The sequence below is a fragment of the Electrona antarctica genome, assembly GCF_951216825.1.
Source record: "Electrona antarctica genome assembly, chromosome: 2".
Taxonomy (NCBI): Eukaryota; Metazoa; Chordata; class Actinopteri; order Myctophiformes; family Myctophidae; genus Electrona; species Electrona antarctica.
This window is the reverse complement of record NC_136807.1, coordinates 19,757,855-19,777,416: the sequence shown is the minus strand read 5'-3', so window position 1 is coordinate 19,777,416 and position 19,562 is coordinate 19,757,855. Positions and strand designations below refer to the sequence as shown.

General features: G+C 40.4%; 2 protein-coding genes across 3 annotated transcripts; one reads left to right on the top strand and one right to left on the bottom strand.

The window, feature by feature from the left end:
• Positions 1 to 235: 235 nt before the first annotated feature.
• On the bottom strand, positions 236 to 9,729 carry dnajc16 (DnaJ (Hsp40) homolog, subfamily C, member 16). Its single transcript, XM_079519550.1, has 15 exons — positions 9,568 to 9,729; positions 8,835 to 9,008; positions 8,398 to 8,464; positions 7,955 to 8,270; positions 7,362 to 7,546; positions 7,063 to 7,167; positions 6,804 to 6,962; positions 6,512 to 6,642; positions 5,843 to 6,050; positions 4,991 to 5,170; positions 4,777 to 4,853; positions 4,454 to 4,534; positions 4,219 to 4,308; positions 3,672 to 3,842; positions 236 to 3,061 (listed from the first exon to the last, which is right to left on the bottom strand). Exons 2-15 carry the CDS (start codon positions 8,984 to 8,986, stop codon positions 2,641 to 2,643), a joined length of 2,343 nt encoding a protein of 780 aa, XP_079375676.1. The 5' UTR covers positions 8,987 to 9,008; positions 9,568 to 9,729; the 3' UTR covers positions 236 to 2,640.
• A 12-nt stretch (positions 9,730 to 9,741) lies between these two features.
• casp9 (caspase 9, apoptosis-related cysteine peptidase) lies at positions 9,742 to 17,639 on the top strand. Of its 2 annotated transcripts, none has more exons than XM_079519529.1 (11): positions 9,742 to 10,118; positions 10,510 to 10,681; positions 12,090 to 12,300; positions 12,509 to 12,595; positions 12,688 to 12,749; positions 12,935 to 13,111; positions 13,833 to 13,922; positions 14,417 to 14,564; positions 15,908 to 16,096; positions 16,510 to 16,619; positions 17,048 to 17,639. In XM_079519529.1, the coding sequence occupies exons 2-11, from the start codon at positions 10,550 to 10,552 to the stop codon at positions 17,150 to 17,152; spliced, it is 1,311 nt and encodes a 436-aa protein (XP_079375655.1). In that variant the 5' UTR covers positions 9,742 to 10,118; positions 10,510 to 10,549; the 3' UTR covers positions 17,153 to 17,639. The 2 variants fall into 2 exon arrangements, with proteins under 2 accessions (XP_079375655.1, XP_079375656.1); XM_079519530.1 differs by having other exon boundaries at positions 9,744 to 10,118; positions 12,090 to 12,294.
• Positions 17,640 to 19,562: the final 1,923 nt, after the last annotated feature.

The following is a 19,562-nucleotide window of genomic DNA, read 5'->3' as shown; positions in this document are numbered from 1 at the left end:
TTACAGTTTATATTACTCCTAAACATTTTGCCAAACATCACACACACTCCTATTCTCCTGGTGGAGACCTGTGCCCAGAAGGGCACTTTTTCTAGTTAATTTCTGCAGTTTAACAGAAATTACTCTTCAGTCCATGAATACATTAACAAATAATAATTTACTGTATCTAAGTCAGAGTACATACATGAATGACATCAATAGAGCCGATATTGGTTGAACTTTAGCACCTTAATCAAGACGCTAACCCTCATGACCATCAAGTCTCTCTAACCATTCTACTGTCTAGAAATTAGACATTCGCCCAGGACCCATAGTGAAAATAGCAGATCTACATGCTCACAATGCATCATGCGGCTATTTTCACTACTTTTTATGGAAATGATTTGTTTTATTTTATTGCTTGCTACAGTCATACAAAGAAGGTTAAATGGCAATCTTGGATAAAAAAACACAGTAAAGTAATTTCCACTGTGGTCCCTCCCCAGTGGACCTATCAACATAACAGATTTGTTTTGGTTGAATAAGGTGTGTGAGCAGAGGACAAATTTGGTTTAAACATTTAAAAATGTAAAATGTATATTATAAGTGAGAGGATATATGGACTATTGGAGATACAGTAAAATACACAAATAAACAGGCATATTTGTCCTTTGTAGTTAGTTAGTAAAATCAAGTCTTAAGAACAAAATGACTACATCTTTATGATAAATTCATGTTTACAAAAGAGAAAATACATTAATGAACCACACACACTACGTTTTACTTGTCATTCAATACCAAAACAGTTGTTTTATATAATCAGTAGCCATATGAAACGTATTCATAACCAGGAACTTGAATAGAATTTGCCCACATGGATTCCTTGTTTGCTACATGACACCATCAGCTCAGTGGGGTTTTTGAACAGTTTGCTTTATAACTCCTGTTTGTAATATATCATTTGTATATTTTAAAGCACAAGCCTGACATCTCACAAACACATTCCTCCTTTTGGAATCACACATGAGCAAGGAAGAACACAAAACCCTCACAACAAAGGGTAAAGGGAAGGCATTGTCATTACAGCAGGAGCCTATTGCACAGGCATTTTAACATTAGCATTCAAGAAATAACATCTCAATTAAAAAAAGAAAATGTTATAAAAAGGCAAAGAAAGCTAGTTCTAGAGACATGCATCTCTATTCACAGTATTCATCAATCAAGACTAAGTAAAACATCCTGTCTAAGGTGATTGATTACATCGGTTTTGAGTGAATAGAACTGATGGTTATGAAGGCAAAACACTATTGGGGGCCACAGTGAATTCGTTGGCTAGTGTAAAGGCTGTAGCAGCAGCATTTGCCCGAAATTATAAAACAAGTGAAAATGAACAGCATGCTGTGAGTGAAACTAGGATAGAAACTGGCCCTCGGCAGTTGCATGACATCAACCATGGAACTAGGGCTGTACTGAATGTCATTTTGACATTCAAAGCTTCTTCAAGCTTCATCACAGAATAAAAATCCTCAATTTGTAAAGTGTTTAATCTGATTAATTTAGTATTTGTATTACACCTAAATCCCACATAAATAAGAGATCAGTGTAGCCTAAACATTATCTGCAACTATGCAGAACCAATATGTATTATGTTGTATAGATGCTTGTTTTATTTTTCTCGTAGCATATTGTTGTTTATCGTTGTTACTTTGCTGCTACAATGTCTGCAGAGCCAAATAAAAATACCTTTCACTCTTATGTACCTGTACACAAGACGTAACAATAAAGAACCTTGAACCTAAACTATTTTGTGCAGCCCTACATGTAAGGTAGACTTAGCTTAAAGGGATAGTTCAGATTTTTTTAAATTTAAGTTGTATGAAATACTTACCATTAATATAATGGTTGCAACTGTATTAATTGATTGCACGAGTCCCGTGGTGGGAGTTCTGCTCTGGTTTTGGTGAAATATTAAGTAGTTCCGGTCATTTTGTGGGGGGCACTGGGGCCACGCAGTAAAAGTAAATTAACTCACGAAACTAACGTCATTTGTATTGTTGACCTATTTCTAAAATATTAGCACAACTTTCGTTCAACTTTGACCCCTCTATCACATGGAACTATTTTTGGGCGTAGTTCCGTGTGATAGAGGGGTAAAAAATGAACGAAAGTTGCACTAATATATTAGAAATAGGTCAACAATACAAATTACGTTAGTTTTGTGGATTAATTTACTTTTAATGCGTGGCCCCCTGTGCCCCCCACAAAATGACCGGAACTACTTAATATTTCACCAAAACCAGAGCAGAACTCCCACCACGGGACTCGGGCAATCAATTAATACAGTTGCAACCACTATATTAATGGCAAGTATTTCATACAGCTTAAGTTAAAAAAAAATCTGAACTATCCCTTTAAGGACTAAAGTCTAACAAGTAGGGCCTAACTCAAGTGCAAAAAAGGCAACCTAGCCTAACTTCAGCAGAACTTGAGGCAAATCGTTTCAATGCAACAGCTGGAAAATAGCCAGCTTAACGCCTCATTTATGCTTCACCGTACGCCGATGTCACATACCGTTTTACAAGCTCACTACAGTGTGAGCTTGTACATCGGTTGTATTCAGTGTGTTTGTGACAGCATCGTATAAATTAGGTTTAATAGTCTCTATTTACTAGATGTGATCTTGTCCAGTCCTGGCCAGGCGGGGATGTAGTAGCGAGCCATAGTACCTTCCAACAGCCTCTCCATCCACAGCCCCAGGCGGTCCAGCTTGTGGTGGATCTGCAGGGTGGCCGTGGCGCGAGGTCGGCTCGTCTTTCGTGTCGGCCTCCCACCAGTGGTGGCCCCTTCATCCTCGGACGACTTGCTGTCCAGGTCTTCCCCGGTGTAGACGGGCTTAAAGAGACAAAGGTACTTTTTGTGTCCATTGAGTGCCAGAACATAGCCGGTGTAGTCCACCTTGTGGGTTCCTCCCTCGTCCTCATCCGTATCGATCTGCATGGCATCCTGGGCGTATTCCAGCAGTGTGTCCATCCACTCGCTGTGCTTGTCAACATTCAGAAAGGAGAAGTGCAGCGTTGCGCTCCTACGGAAGCAGAATGTGAAATGTACAACTGAACCAATATCAATGAACATGATAGCCTGACAAGCTTTGAACAGCTGTGTGTAACTGTCTTCCTTATCTCATCTACTACTATGGCATGGCAATGGCTAACTGCTTGGTATGGAAGATGCTCTACTCACGACTGCAGGCCAAGGCTCTACAGAGGATAGTTAAAACAGCACAGCAGACAGCACGTCATCAGGACTGAGCTGTCAGCCTGGAAGCTTTACACTCAGAGTTAAGATTCTGACATGCTGCATGGCTTCTCAATCACCATCAACACAGGTCAGGGCCAAGAGAATTAATGAGTTGGCATCTACCTGCGTCATGGTCAGTGCTACACTGCTGGCCCTTCTCCAGGGACATCAGCGTGAAGCTTTTTATTGTGGAGATGAAGAGGAAATAGCTACTTTAGTTGCTGTCTGTAACAAATCCTCAAGTAACATCTGCTTTTCAGAAATAAAATGCGGCCTGCCCTACATGCATGCAATATACATGATAAATTAATATTAGGTAGCAAGGGGCCAAACACCCAAGGGCACATTTTCCTAATGTTTACAATATTTGCATTTGCTTAAGATGATCAGCTCACCCTGTGAAGGAGTAGACCTCTTTGGCAAATTTGCTGAGAAGAATATTCTTGGAGGCATCTGTTAGGACAAGCACTACGTTCATGTGCCCAGGCCTCAGCTTCACCAGGTTGCTGGTGTATGTAATATCTGTCAACTCTGTCACTTCCACAAAATTCTTCTTAGGCGGCCGACTGAGATACATAGAACATAGGGAATTGAAAACATTGGTTTATATTAGGCATGTACTGTAAAGCCCTAACCACACCAAAGGGTCACCATGCAACTCCTTGGGTCCAAACGGTTGCAAGGAGTTAACGCTAAAACCGTCTTGACCCTTTGGGGTGGTTTGGGCCATTGAATTCCATGCGTTGAATCACTAGGGTCAACGTGGGTCAACGTGCAACAAGACATATCACACCCCAGGGACAATGCTAAAACCGTCTTGACCCTTTGGTGTGGTTAGGGCTTTAGAGTGTTCAATCCTGTTAGATGTTTAACCACATAAACAATGGTTGTGTTATACTTGAGCATAATATATACTATACTGTAATATAGATGTTGACTTGCCTTGAAGTGCTACTGGCACCCTGTGACCCATTTTCTGTGTTTGTTACATCTTTTGGTTTGGGTTTTGTCGGCTTATCTTCACTTGAGTCACTGAAATCAGAAAGAAAGGCCAACCTAAATTTCAAGTTTTTTTCTTACGTTGTGCATTGGAATCTAACATATTAATAGAATGTCTTGATTTTTACTTTCTCGTCTCCATCTTGTATCGAGATAGTTTGAGGTGAGTAAATCCTACCTGAAAGCCTGGATGACTACAGTTCCAAACAAGATGAACAAGGCAGAGAAGATGAGAGACAGAAGAGGCATCATCTCACGCCTGCAAAAAACATCATCAAACATGTCTTAGTACAAGATTCAGTACTCACATCTCAGTCTATACAGCGGTATTATGGTAGATCACAATCTAATGAAGTTGCTGGGTTTTTTCTCACGATATTCTATAAGAAATCATATACATCGCAATATTTGTAATATGAATTAACTGAGCCTAATGATTTTACTGTGTTGATACACTTCACCGGCATAACTGAATTAAATTAATACTTAGCCAACACTTACCAGTTATTATGCAGAATGTCATCGATGACTTCAGTAAGGTAGTCATAAGATGCATAGATCCACCGGATTACAAACATCTGTAATATAATATGAAATATTTTGTCCGATTAGAATTGGTTGATGGTTAAATGTAAAATTAACTCTGGAACTGTGAAGGATTAAATGAAGCCTTTCAGACTATGCTCAGTATTCCTTATTATTACAAATAATTTACGGAGGCAAACTCGTTGTTGAGCTCCGGTAGCATAGCATCATAGTTGAGGATGGAAGGGTCCTTTTGGAGTCGCTGCAGCTCTTCCACAAGTCGCTGCCAGTCCTCATCACTGCCGTTCCATGCCGTCACCGGTTTGTACAGTACCTTCCCTGCAGCGTTCCGCCTTTCTAGAATTACAACCTACACGCAGATACAAATCCACACCACATTGCAGTCAGAAACCATACAAATAGAGCACACGGAAGGACTCTGGAGTCACATTTCTTTTAAAAGGAGCACGTCGTCCTAGAATACAATGTAATCAAAAATAACATTTGAAATAAAAACTAATAATATATAATTAAATAATATCCACCCCTGCTCTAATCCCAGGTCCAAAATGTATTAATTTATTCAATTTTCTATAGGTATCATTTCATACATTTTTTATTGAGTGCATAGGCAACTAAAATAGCTGCACTGTAAAACCATGTCAAAGTGTCCCTGAGCAGAACACTTAACCCCCAAACTGCTCCCAGGGTGATGTTAAAAATAGTCGCCCACTGCTCCGAATAGTTAGGAAGGGTAAATACAGAGTATGAATTTCAGGTATGCGCAAATTATGTACTTGACAAAAATATCCCTACAACAACTAAAGGCATCTATTATTATTATTATTATTATTATGAACAAAAGACTTAAACAAAAGTTCAAGTTCCAAGGAAGAAGTTAATGTATAGTATTATACATAATATTACTAATATAGCTTATGCATTGAAACGGCAAAGACATCACGTCAAGAAGATAAATTCTACATGGCAAAGAAGCCCTGGCAACACATCCAGTATGTAGCCGTGGTGGATCAGCATGTACCTGTGGTGGTGGTGGTGGTGGTGGTGGTGGTGATGGCGTGCCATCTGTGTTCTTCTGCATCAGGACATCACACAGTGGCTGCTGGAGCCTCTGGTAGACATAGGCAAATCTCACCACCTCATTGGTGTTGGTGGAGGCAAATGAGAGGAAGGCCTCATTCCCAGAAGAAAATGTCTCCTCTTCACCCGTCATTAACAGGACACAGTATCTATTGGATTGGATAAGTAAACACTCAATATAGGAAACAAATAGTAAGCCTAAAATAGAAAATGTGAAATGGTACAAAACTGTAAATCAAATGTTTCCTGGATTCTTATAAGATTTTACATCCTTACCGCGGCGGCCTGTCTAAATGATGTCAGGGCTGCCCTAGACAAAAAACGTTTTGTATTGCTTTATCAATCTGACAGCGGCGTTCAATACAGTTACCACTACATTCTGTTTATCCTAGGAGTAAATATCGGTAGTCGGTCAGTCATTTATGGCTGTTGTCCTTTTATGTCTGTCTTTTGTATGAATCTGTGTTACCTACCCCCCTCTTGGCCTCTACATTCTTGCAAAAGAGACCTAGGTCTCAGTGTTTTTACTGGTTAGATAAAGGTTATAATAATAATGCATGCATGTAGGCACAGTGGCACACACACAGAAACTATAAAAAAGAAAGCATACTTCCTGCGTCGATGGAACTGTTTGACAGGGCAGATCTCATCAAAGAGCTTCTGATTCACAAGCCGTGGAACAAGAAGAAATTTGTTGTTTGATATGAACTCATCAATAATTTGCTTTTTCATTCCCTTGGCCTGTGGAGAACGACATGTCAAAAATAGATCAAACTCAAGTATTACAGATGTGAAAAGAACTTCAACTGACAGAATCACACATCAATACGATATTGTTACAGTATCTAATTTAATTATTAAATCAAACAGGTGTAAATGACTCAGTCCTGTAGTTGTCTAACCTGTATAATGTCAGCTGGCTTGTCTGTGTTCTCCTTGAAGACCAGCATGGTGGGTGCATATGTGTTGATGTTGAACTGTTTCAGCAGATTAACCGTTTCCGAAAGACCCTGGTCCACATAGCCAAACTGCAGGTAGTCTTTATAAGCAAATGCTGTCAGCTATGGAGAAGGACAAAATGTGTTCACAACAAACACTTTTCTCCGTGAAAATGCCATGAAATACATATCAGGGAAACCCTTCTGGGAGCAAGCAACCTACTTTGTACAGCAGAGGAACTACAGGCACTTGGTCGAACAGAAGTACGTGAGGCTTGTTGAGCTCATGCCAGCTTTTCAAGAACTGGAGATCATTCCTGTCTGTGACCTGAAACACAGTTTACAGATATTACATACATGACAATGCATTTGTTGATGAAGAAAGATAATTAGTGGAAAAACCTTTCCCTTCAATGTTCAATTATGTTGTGTTCCTCTCTGTAGGAAGAAATCACTTTATTATTGTTAAAGTACTAGTGTATCATAATGAACAAACACTAATACTTTGTTGTTTGTCAGTACCTTCTCAACCAGTCTCTGGGGAAGGAGGTCTTCAACAAACTGCTTCAGGTGCTCCTTAGCCAAAGCATAATGGAAAAATGTCACTTTGCCATTAATAACCCCAAGTATTGATGGTGTGCGGTGAGCACCAAGGTGATTGGCTAGCCGTCTTTCATAGCCCACGTCCACCACGCCTATCCCCACTCCTGTGAAAATCAGACACACACACACACACACACACACACACACACACACACACACACACACACACACACACACACACACACACACACACACACACACACACACACACACACACACACACACACACACACACACACACACACACACACACTATTAAAGGGGGGCATTCCACTCATTTTCAACATTTTACTATGTCATTAATATACCTTAGAGGTGTTGTGTGGAAATAATAAAAAGTCCCCCAATTCTGTGTTTCCTAGAACTGGAGGTCTGAAAAAAATCATTAACATGGTGAATCACATCTTGATGATGTCATCAAGATGTGATTCACCATGTTAATGATTTTTTTTCAGGAGAAGGAGAGAATGTCTGCAGTACTAGCAGTGCATTAAGGCCAGAAAAGTCTTTACCTAGTGTCTCCATCTCCTGCACCACCTCCTTCCAGACAGGCTCGATGTGAATGCAACTGAAACACCAGTCCGAGGTGATCTTGATCAGATATGGTCTCTTGAAGCTGTCAGGCACCACATCATTGACATACTGGTTAAAGTGTAGTGTGTATTTGCTGTCAGCAAAGTCCCTGCTGTTCTTGTTGTAGGGAAAGTTAAAGAAGGACTCGTCAAAGTAAAAGTTGTCATGGCGATGGCTGTGGTGACCATATGGCTGGGTGTCGTCAGTCTGTCCATATCGGTCGAAGTTGGCACGTTTCTCTTCGTTGGATAAGATCTAGATATTTGGGAAGAACATGTGAGTATATGGACCTTAGAACCTGGTTCACATACAAGCCAGGTGCCAATGAAGACCATTGGGTCAGTCTGTTCCAAAGCAAAAAAGAAAAACTGAAAAGTCTAACCTCATAAGATTTGGTGATCTTGATGAACATGTCTTCTGCATCTGGGTTTTTGTTTTTGTCTGGATGCCTTTGAGGGTTGGGGATGGGGGGGGGGCGCAATAGGACAGTATCCATTAACATACTGTAGATTTAGTTATTAACTAATGGCTAATTTCATTACTGGCATAAGTGTAAGAATATAGGCTCTTTTCGACTACATGAACTGTGAAACATGCCGGTTCTGGGAACCCATAACTCAGAACTTATGATTTTTTTTTTTTAATTATCTATATCTTTTTAATAATGTACCTCCCACTTCAGGGGTGGTTCTCGTTATAATGGAAAAGTAAACAAAATCCCAGAACTTAACAGGTTTTTAAGTTTAAGGTTATGGAAGGTATGGTTTATCCTCCATAGTGGAAAAGAGCCATATGATTACTGTAAAAAGGAATCAGTACCATTCTTTAGCAAGTCGCTTGTAGACTTTCTTGATCTCAGCTTGGCTTGCACTTCTGGTTACTCCTAGGATTTTGTAGGGGTCTGCCTCATTTGCGCCACATCCTGCCAGGAGTACCAAGAGGACCACCGCAAAAGCCAATGGCAAAGACATCCTAAATCAAGTCATTCGTCACCTAATAAGTATAAGATGCAAGGTTAGTGTCCATTTTTTCTAGACATTTTTACAATTAACCCCCATTATGTTTTCTTTGAGTATGCTTGCAAGTCTAAAACAACCTCTGTACTTAGCCTTGGATCAAGACTATCATACAGTAGATGTATTTTATCGAGTCCGACTTTTACATAATCATAGCTATCGTATTCAAATGTCAAATTCGATAAAATACACCTATGGTAGTCTTGATCCAAGGATACTCTGCACTGTACATTATGATACAAATACATGTTGGCATTAATGATTGCCAGTACAAATGTGAATGTGACAATCTTAACCTGTATCAAATAAAAGCAAAATCAGACACCCAAACCAGCAAATTAGCCAAAGAAAACAATGTCGAGCAACAAATAAAATCCATCATTATTAGCATTATCCAGACTGCAACAAGCTTAATTGTTAGATTCATAATCTGCTAGCTTGGGGGGGACCCATGCATTTTTTTCCCCACACAAGTTAGCAATAGCTAGCTTTATCAAATTCAAGGCCATAATAATTATGCATGTATAATCAATCACCTCAAACAAATAGGTTCAACCGATACTATGCCACATGTTTAACGTCATGGCTGCTCCGAATGATGCCTGTCAACACGGAAAAGAGCGCAGGTTGCAACGGGTGTGTGTAACAACAGCATCTTCTCGCAAGTCCGGACCTGATGCTGTGACGGGGAGGAGGAGAGAGGACTAGACTGGAGAGGGGAGGCGGTCGGTTGGGAGAAGGCGAAAGGAATGTTGGGAGTTTGAGTATTTCATATGAACAGTGAACTTATGTTTCAACTTTCAAGGGTATGTTGGATATATCTTCACCGTGCAGACTTTTCCGTACCAGTATCGTTTCTGCATAGTGCACAAAGCGAGGATAAAAGCCGGCGTAGCCGCATACGTAGGCGGGATACTAACATCACGCACAGGGGCGCGTGCCCAACCAGGAAACTGTCATTGTAGTCTAAATTCAACCAATCAAAGCCATCAGTGATGTAAACAAGGAAATGTAGAATGCAACCGCAACCGAGCGAAAATATATGTGGCTTGAGTTGACGAAGACACTTTGATGCAAGTCTCTACAAGTAAGTTGCTTGATTTAAAAAAGGACATTTCCATAAGGTATGCGGCGGTCTATCTCTGGAGCTGGACCAGAGCTAGCGGAGGTCATGTCTTATCTTGTATATTATTGTATTGTATGTATATGACAGGACTACAATGTAAACAATATTAAGGTCTTACAACCTTTTAGCACCATTCCAAACGGAGCTATATATTTACAAAACTTGAAATAATGTATTCAATCAATCATAAACGCAGTTGTTCCAGTTTAGTCTTGGACGATCATATATGTATTTTATCGAGTAAATCTCGATAAATTGCATCTGATAGTCTTCTTGATCCAAGACTACGTTTCAGTTGTCAAGCAATGACTCATGATCAACGTACAACCTACCCGTTTCTTTGTTTTCACAGGGTTGTTTTTTCTTTCAAATCTTCATCTTTGTTTTTTAAAATGGAAGAAATGCATAAGAAGATTCTCCAGCGTAATAGGACCAATCTTGTGAGAGATTTAAAGCCATCAGATCTCTATGACCGACTTCTTGAAAAAGGAGTTTTCACCCAAGACATGATCGATGAGATAAAGGTATGGCAGTCCAGTCAACCACTCCCTTACGGAGCTATGTGTGTGGGTGGCTGGGTGGGTGGGTGGGTATGAGCACGAAAATAGCATGGTTGTTTTTCACCACCTGTGTGCAACCTAACACACACACAAACACACATATTAACTGTATATGTGATGATTTCGGGTGTGCCAGTACAGTACAGTAGAGGCCAGGTACAGTAGGGACCCCCACACAGTAACACTGTCATTTCTCAACCGTTTCGGACGTGGGGCGGCTCGCCGGAATCGGCCTGGCCCCCTGGGAGCTTTTCTGGGGGTCTGGATATTCCGGGGACCCCCCCGGAGACTCCCTGGGGACCCCCACATGGTAACTCATTTCTCTACCGTTTCGGACGTGGGGCGGCTCGCCGGAACCGGGCCGGCACTCTGGCTGTGGTCCTGTGTGTCTGGAACGTCCGGGGACCCCACACGGAGTTGCACCACTCACTTCACACGGGTGTGATTTTTTTTGTCTCTCCAGAGCATTTTTGTCTCTCCAGACCAGTGGAGCCACCCATACTATATTTGTGTTTAGATAGACAATGTATTGTTTCTGTAGGTGGTGTTGCGACCACAGGTCGCATTTACTATGAAATCGTGCATTTTCAGTCAGTCAGTCAGTTGTTTGGTTGGTTGGTCCAGACTCCATCTAGTAAGAGAGTGGAGACACTAGCGTTGACTCTCATTGTAACAATGGAATGCGGAAGTGCTCATTCTATCACCCCGCTTTGCGGCGAGATCAAAGCGTGTCGCCACTCTCTTACTAGATTACTCTGGTTTGGTCACCCCAGGCATGACCATATATGGTCATCACGTGACATCATCAGGGATGGAGATCACTGATGTATGGGGATCCCTGATGTCATCAATATTGGCCAGCAACATCTGACCCATGATCTGACCTCAAACCCTTAGATCTCCATATGGAGCTGACTTTCCATATGTTGATCCTTCCCCATCCATCCTTTCACTTCGATGTCTCCCTTTTGACTGATGGCTGACCATTTAAACTTTAGACAGGCCTGCCCCAAAGTTATTAGTGCAGCTGAGCCTGGCAGCCGGCGAAAACTAGAGTTCTCAACCTGGGCCCTCATCAAACCCGGTACACTCGACACTGCCCCCACTGCCACCCTTAGATCTCCATATATGGAGCTGGCCTGTTCTGACATTCCATATGTTGATCTGACCTCATCAAACCCTGTACACTCAAGACATGCTCCATATATGACCAGTACAGAATTCATTCCATATGTTTATCTGACCCCAGCCCCCCCCCCCCCCCATGCCAAAGCGCCAGCACTCGCCCAGCAGTCTGCTGTCACCCAGGAAGATGCGTGCACGTGAACTCACCCTAAAGTTACTATAAGCTTGTCATTCTATCCCCTCTCAGAGCTCGGGGACCAGACGGGACCAGGCCAGACAGTTGGCCCTGGATTTGGAGACCCGTGGGAGTCAGGCTTTTCCATTATTCCTGGAGTGTCTTCAGGAGACTGGTCAGCAGAATTTGGCAGAGCTCCTACTGAACGGACAGGCACCAATCCAGCCTCTACCTCCACCACCCATCCATGCTGTCCGTCCTATGGCCCTTCCAGTTTGTGAGTGTGTGGTTTGTGGTACCATGCTATATAAATTACGAATACAACCGATTTTTACTTTATACTACTAATAATAATGTTCATGTATCCAAGTGAGATCACAATTTCTTCTCCCAGGGAAAACTGAAGAACATTAATTTAGAGAGACAAAAAAGTATTTTTAATACACAAATAAGGAATTTGATGATGAACTAAATTCTTGTTTCATTACCAGCCTGTCCAATGGATGTTAATGACAAGTGTGTAAAAGACACTGTCTCTGTCCAGCCAATACAGAGGCCCACCACTACTCCCACTCCATGTAAGATGATACAATGATTTAATAAAGGTTTTGGATAAGAATGGGTTTTGATTTTTGAATATTTAATAATTAAAATAATATATTTATCACAGCACCTGAGAGGGAGTATACAAGACCAAGGCCACCACCGAGAACAAGACGTGACAGTATTCAGGTAAACACGACTTTTCTACACGACCAAGAGGAAGACGCATAGATTATAATGTAACAGCAAGATGCAAGTTCCTTATTGTGGCACACATGTATAAAGTTGTCATTTATTTAATCTCACATCACATATTTACAGTACACAACTTGTTCTAAAACTTCCCCTTCCCTTAATCTCTATGCTCATTTCAGACCTATAAAATGGATGCCAGCCCATGTGGACACTGTCTCATCATAAACAATGTGGAGTTTGCACCCCAGTGTGAGCTCCGCAATCGCACAGGGTCCAACATAGATGCTGCCAAGCTGGAGAGAAGGTTCAAGGCCCTCAACTTTATTGTTGAAGTTAAGACGAACCTGAAGTATAAAGTGAGGATAATATTTTCTGCTAACGAATACATATAGAGAAAGGAGCACAACTGTTTAGCTGGAGTAAAAATCTGCTCTGTTACAAAGGTATCCGGAGAACTCGCCAGTTTACCAACTCGCCGTGATTTAGTGCATTTTAGTTTTACTTCACCTTCATTTAAATTGCATTGAATTGAGAGAGAGAGAGAGGATAGTTTTTTAGAGTTAACACTAGAGAAAGTAGGAATGCTAAAAGTTTAAACACCAAAGTACCTAAACAATGTAATTAATTAGTAAACATATCCTGAAAATGGTATTCACATACTCACCTTTTTATCATCATCTTGCTGACCATTTAATTGCACAAAATAATTTGATCACTTTGGAAATGAACTATAACATCTGTGAGTTTGACATACTACACTACACTGATGAAGACGGCATGTTAGCATAACGATGAAGACATTGATGAAGATGTTTTGCCGCGGCGACTTGGTAAACTGGCGAGTTCTCCGGTATTCGTTACAAATGGGTGGCAAAATAGATCAGCAAAATATGCGTAGAGACCAAGGCACTGTTGTGGAAATAATTAAATAGCCTGGCTAATGCAGGTATTTATTAATCTTTAATTCTTGCTATGCATTAAGACTAGTGCCTTGGTCTCTTCCCTTTTGCATATACTGTATAATGGTCTGACCCAATATTTGTTAAAAAATAATTACCATTTTGCTCCACATTTCAGCAAATAAGACATGAGCTGTCTGCTTTATCCAAGAAAGACCATTCACAATTTGACTGTTGTGTGGTTGTCATGCTGTCCCATGGGACAGAGGTAAGACGTTCTGTATTTTTTGTTGCATATAATGCATACATACTTTTCTTTTCACCCTCCTGCCATAACCTGAGATGTAATGATGGAGGTGTGTGTGTGGTATTGAATTAGTATGACTTAAAATCAAATTTCCCTTGTTTGTAAAAAGACAGAGGTAATAGACTTTTAAAAGTCTGTGCCAGTGATTGCACCACAGAGCATATATATATATAATAAGTATTATTTATTTATTTTACACCTACAAATTTGCTGATCAGTCTAGCATCTTTTTCAATTTGCAACCATTAGCAAAGGGGTATGCTCCAAATGGAATGACTGTAATGAAAGATGGTCATCAACTGGTTGTGATTTGGCACTTTAATAAAATTGTATTTAAATTAAAATACGGTACATATGTATGAATCAATGGACCATTGGAGGCGCTTTGAGTAGGCACGTAGTGCATAGAGAAGTGCTGTAAAAATGCAATCCATTATTATTATGTATGTTTGTAGGTACAACACAACCGCTTCCCTGGGGCCGTGCATGGTGTGGATGGACCTGCTGTTCCCGTTCAGCTCATCACAAACTACCTCAATGGCCAGCACTGTCCGTCCTTACAGGGCAAACCCAAACTTTTCTTTATCCAGGCGTGTGGAGGAGGTAACTAACATGGAAGATATTAAAGAACCATACTGATGGTCTTGAATGTTCTGTTCATTGACTATATGACTCATGATATACTCATGATTACAGCTGACCATTTTCCAAAGAATACGGTCATTTGTCAAATTTCATTTCAGAGGAAACCAATAGCTTCCTTGAATCCTTACACCTTAGATATGTAAGCCAACATGCTAAATATCATTGTGCGCTAAATGTGAGGTTATGTTTGGTCAAAGTTACATTATCGTAAAGTTTTAATGCATTTCATCTCTGATTTATTTGAATATTGAATATTTAAATATTCCCTGAACAAAATCCGCCCACAAATGTCACAGGATGTATTAACGGCTATGATGTTTAACCTAGTGTGGAGACCTTGGTAGTAGGAGGTTCTTGGATCAAAAATGCTCTCTTATTCCCGGTACTTTACAAAAACTAAAATGTATAAATACAAGTAAAAATTGCCACATGGAAATGATGGTGTCCAAGCAAAGTCCCAATTGTTCCAGCTGAATAGTTGAATACAGGCTTAGCCTGTATTTATACCTTTAAAAGCCTGAATACAGGCTTTTAAAGCCTGTATTTATACCTTTAAAAGCCTGAATACAGGCTTTTAAAGGTGCTATAGTATAGAGCAGTGGTTCCCAAACCTTTTCAAGTCGAGGACCCCCAAATTGACACTTATTAACCTGCGGACCCCCATTTGAAAAGATATGCCAGGGACCTCCATAAGAGAAGATTTTTACGGCTCTAGCAGTGATTCTCAACCTGTTTAATTTCAATAGTCTACAGACCCATTTAATGGCATTTCTATCTCTGAGACCCCAATTTATATTGTAAAATCAATGTTAATTGGTTTCTCAAGAGTTACATACCCATAAGGGTCCATTTGGTTCCTAATTATCATTTAGCTGGGGACCCCCTGGAACTCTCTCAAGGACCCCTAGGGGTCCCCGGACCCCACTTTAGGAACCACTGGTATTGAGGATTAGACAACATTCAACCACTAGATGTCAGTCACACTACTCCACATCACGACATCATATTTTCCTGAGATAATATATGCGTGCAGTTTGCATCATTGTAACGAGACCCCTACCTCCAAGTGTCTGTTTAGACTAGAGGGAGAAATGTACCTTCCCCAATGGAAACTGAAGCAACTGGATAATGGCCACTGTGCGCCGGACGGGACAAAATTATGCAAATGATTATTTCACTTGTCACTCTCAAACATTTCTTGGTAAAAGTCTTTATTATTTATTACTATTTAAAGGGATGCACGCAACCCCTGGCAGAACTTATTTTACTTGCTTTAGACTGGGTCTCATTATGTCCTCTAGGTGAAAAGGATACAGGCTTTGAGGTGTCCCCCGATGAAGCAAGGCCATCCATCGGTAGAGCAGATGACCAGACAGATGCTATCCCCATGTCCTCCAGTAGTGACTCTCTGAGCACATCTGATGAAACGGATGCCAGAGCCACACTGCCCACACCGAGCGACATTCTGGTGTCCTACTCAACCTCCCCTGGTGTGTGTGAGGGTAGACCTTTGTGCCAGCTGTGTGGTTTTGTGGGTGTATGTTGGGTGCATTTCTTTTTTGTTTTTGTATATCATCGCTGTCGGGCAGAAACCCTGTGTCTCCATATTTAACTTTTTATATTTTTTCGTAAATTAATGCCCTATTTCAAGTTCACCATACAAGAGTGTCGCACGAAAGTAGTAAATACTATAATAGCTTGTTGCATTTTAAATGCTAATTGCTTGTTGATCGGCTATTTTCACTATTTTTAAAATAATAGAGGAACGGTTTTGGACATACAGGGTTTCCACACGGCAACGATATGCATAGTGCACATGTACTGTATATAGTATGATATTGCAATCTTTAATATCTGAGTAGGTTCTAGGTTTTATACAGAACTGACTGTTTGAGGTCAACAGGTTATGTGTCTTGGAGAGATACTCAGGCAGGCTCCTGGTACGTAGAGATGCTGGATCGCATCCTTGAGGAAAATGCTGCTACTGATGATCTGGTCACAATGTTGATGATGGTGAGGTTCTCTGCATTTAACATGCAACATATCATATAAGTTTTACCATGATGTTTTTTGTTATTCTCTCTCAAACTTAATGTTTCTTTAAGTTGGGTGGGTGTTTGTATATGTACAGTACACCTCTGTGACATCAAATCAGGGTCTATTGTTAGGGGGCCAAGCATGTGGTATGTAGTCACCTTATTGTATTTACCATTCTACAAAGATGCATTACAATATCTACAATCCCTCAGCACTCTGTTTCCAATTCTCATTAGCTTATTGCACATGTATATTGCATTTTGCTTATTGCTGGGCCCCCAATTTTGCTGCTTGCAGCTATATATTTTTTGTTTTTATTTATCTCATATACTGTTATAGTGATTTCTAATTCCCACATTGTGATTTTGTTGTCATGTCTGATCGGTGATTATGCTTGTTTTCAGGTTAACAATGAAGTCGCACAAAACTCTGCCTTGGGCCTCTACAAGCAAATGCCGGGTTCTTTTAACTTCCTCCGCAAACTTCTGCACTTTCAATCGCCACAGTGACTGATCACTGTTTACAATGATCACTGTTTACTTTCAGGGAAAATGTAAGGTAGGGTATGTGATGTGATGTGTGTTTTTTTAGCTCAGTCGGTAGAGCTCTTGCCTTTGGAACACAAAGTCATGGGTTCGATCCTGGGCACCGCCAACTCGGTGTATGAGTAGCACGGCTTGAGTGCGTGCAGCAAGTCATGCTAGAGGGAGCTGGGAGCTGATGGTAGGTGTGGCACTCCACCCCAGCGTTCCATCTCCCAGGAGTCTAGCGCATTGTAACGGGGACAGACTCCCACGTGTTTGCCGGCTGATACCGACAATAAGCCTCTCCCGACCTACTTATTTAAACAAAGAAAATGTTAAAAGGTTAAAGCACTATATTCCGATAGTAATCATTGTTATAGCGTGTTTGTTAAAGAGCAGGAGAGACGGAGAGAATAATTTTACTGAACAAACAATATAGCAATCAGAATATAGCTCTATTTAACACTTATTTTAACAAGAAATATTACTTGCCCTATATTTAATATCTGTTTAATTAACATGTGAATGAATTGTCTTCTGTGACCAATGTATACCTTGTCACTTGCCAAAAATAACTGATTTTCAGCAAGCAACAGTCATACAATCATGTACAAATGAACTCCATGTGTTTTTGTTTTTAATATACTTTTTTGTGTGTTTTTATACTTGTTTGCAGGATAAATCTATCCACACCAATATGGTGTCATATGGATATACTATACGTAAAGATCTGTTTTGTAAACACTAAACAGATCTTTCAAACTGTCTCTGGAGAGGATTGTTGGAAATCTTACTCGCACAGAAAACGTGAATTGGACAGAAGCTGGCCTAAAAGAGCCATATTTTCCACTGACTGGATATAAGATCTCAAATGTTATAGGGAAAACGAGACTCACATCTGTCTTCTCATCTCTTCCTGTATAGCTTTATGGGGGTTATACTCTAAGGGCGTTGAACCCCACTAGGGCGGAAGCATTTTATATTTTTTGGCTGATCTTTTGTCACAGCTGTAATGGACAGCTTTGTCAGAGCTGTCCATTACAGCTGTGTATTCCAGTTGACAAAACATACAGTGCTACAATTATTTTAATTAAATAACATACAGTAGAGCTAGCTAAATGTTGTTGGCTCTACAGTAGGGTCCCATGTCTTAATTCTATAATGACTAGACTGTAAGTGAAGAATCCTCATTCAGAGTCAATCATGTTTTGGTTTTTTATAGCTTGCTGCTAAGCTTAGAGGTGACGTTATGGAGGGCTGATCCTGTGCTATTAAATTTGTGTTCCAATGTTGTCTCATAGCTTTTGAATGCAACTCCTGAAGGCTGTTGTATTGAACTCCATATCCACATGATGCTATGTAAGCTACCCAGGAAAAATGATAGTGTATTATTTTGCATAAGTTTCATACTTGTACTTGGCATTATTCTAATTGTGATTGTTGCATACTCACCAGTGTTGTAACAACAATTATAGTGAACATAGAATTATTGGAGACCAGTGTTTAGAGGAGGGAATGTCAACACAGAGAGAAATATAGTGTTTCTAGTCCAATATATGGTGTTTGAGTCATGGGGATTCAGGCTGTTGAGGATAAACAAGTATTTTAAACAGCTTTTTAGAGAAGTGCATTGGATTTGGGAGCTATAATGATAGGTTGAGAGCATGAACTCTGTACTCAACATATTGGACGCAAATTTTCCAGGATTTATTTGCTGACAAGCATCAAGGGAGGAGTCCCTTAATCACACCACTGTGGTCTCTGGGATACTTCTCATATGAGGGCAAATTGAAAGAGCAGCTAGCCACATGAAGAGTCACTATCGATTCTTGTAAGTTGTACCCAAGAGAAACCGAGAAAGCACAGGAACAAATCCTTGCCATGAGACCTTTACTTGTAATAAAACGTATCTTTACTATTGGAATTCTACACTATCCTAACCCCAGGATACGCTCTAGAAGTCAAATGAATCAAAATGGTAAATTAATCCCTCTGCAAGTGCTACATTCTGAAGAGGCACACATGCCTTATGGCCCATACTGTTCAGCTCTTATTGGTTTGTTTTTGGAGAGCAAATGAGACCCCTTTTACACTCCAGTTCTATTCAGGGTTCAGCTCTTAATTGGCAGCAGCTGCTCTGAATTCTCTGAGGGACTTGCTCTTTGCACCAATTATATGAATGAACACAAGCGTACAGTAACTACTACACTGTCACTTTGTCTCGGTCTCGACGAAAAGTTACTATTTCAATATTATGTTTAACTTAATTGTGTTTAGCGTATATATGTGGAAGAATAGCAACACAGGACTGAGAATTATGCCCCAGCTTTTCCGTGATGTTGGAGTGATGCTTGAAAAATACAATAGGCAATTATATCCTAAATGTGCCGATGCA

Bases quoted from the DNA above. Each gene is read 5' to 3' on its own strand.
- dnajc16 (XM_079519550.1), bottom strand. From the start codon at position 8,986: ATGTCTTTGCCATTGGCTTTTGCGGTGGTCCTCTTGGTACTCCTGGCA. The intron at 8,465-8,834 runs GTACTGATTCCT...CAACCCTCAAAG, and splicing joins AAGCGACTTGCTAAAGAATG to GCATCCAGACAAAAACAAAA. The intron at 3,062-3,671 runs GTGAGCTGATCA...CTGCTTCCGTAG, and splicing joins GAGGTCTACTCCTTCACAGG to GAGCGCAACGCTGCACTTCT.
- casp9 (XM_079519529.1), top strand. From the start codon at position 10,550: ATGGAAGAAATGCATAAGAAGATTCTCCAGCGTAATAGGACCAATCTT. The intron at 10,682-12,089 runs GTATGGCAGTCC...ATCCCCTCTCAG, and splicing joins ACATGATCGATGAGATAAAG to AGCTCGGGGACCAGACGGGA. The intron at 12,750-12,934 runs GTAAACACGACT...TGCTCATTTCAG, and splicing joins CAAGACGTGACAGTATTCAG to ACCTATAAAATGGATGCCAG.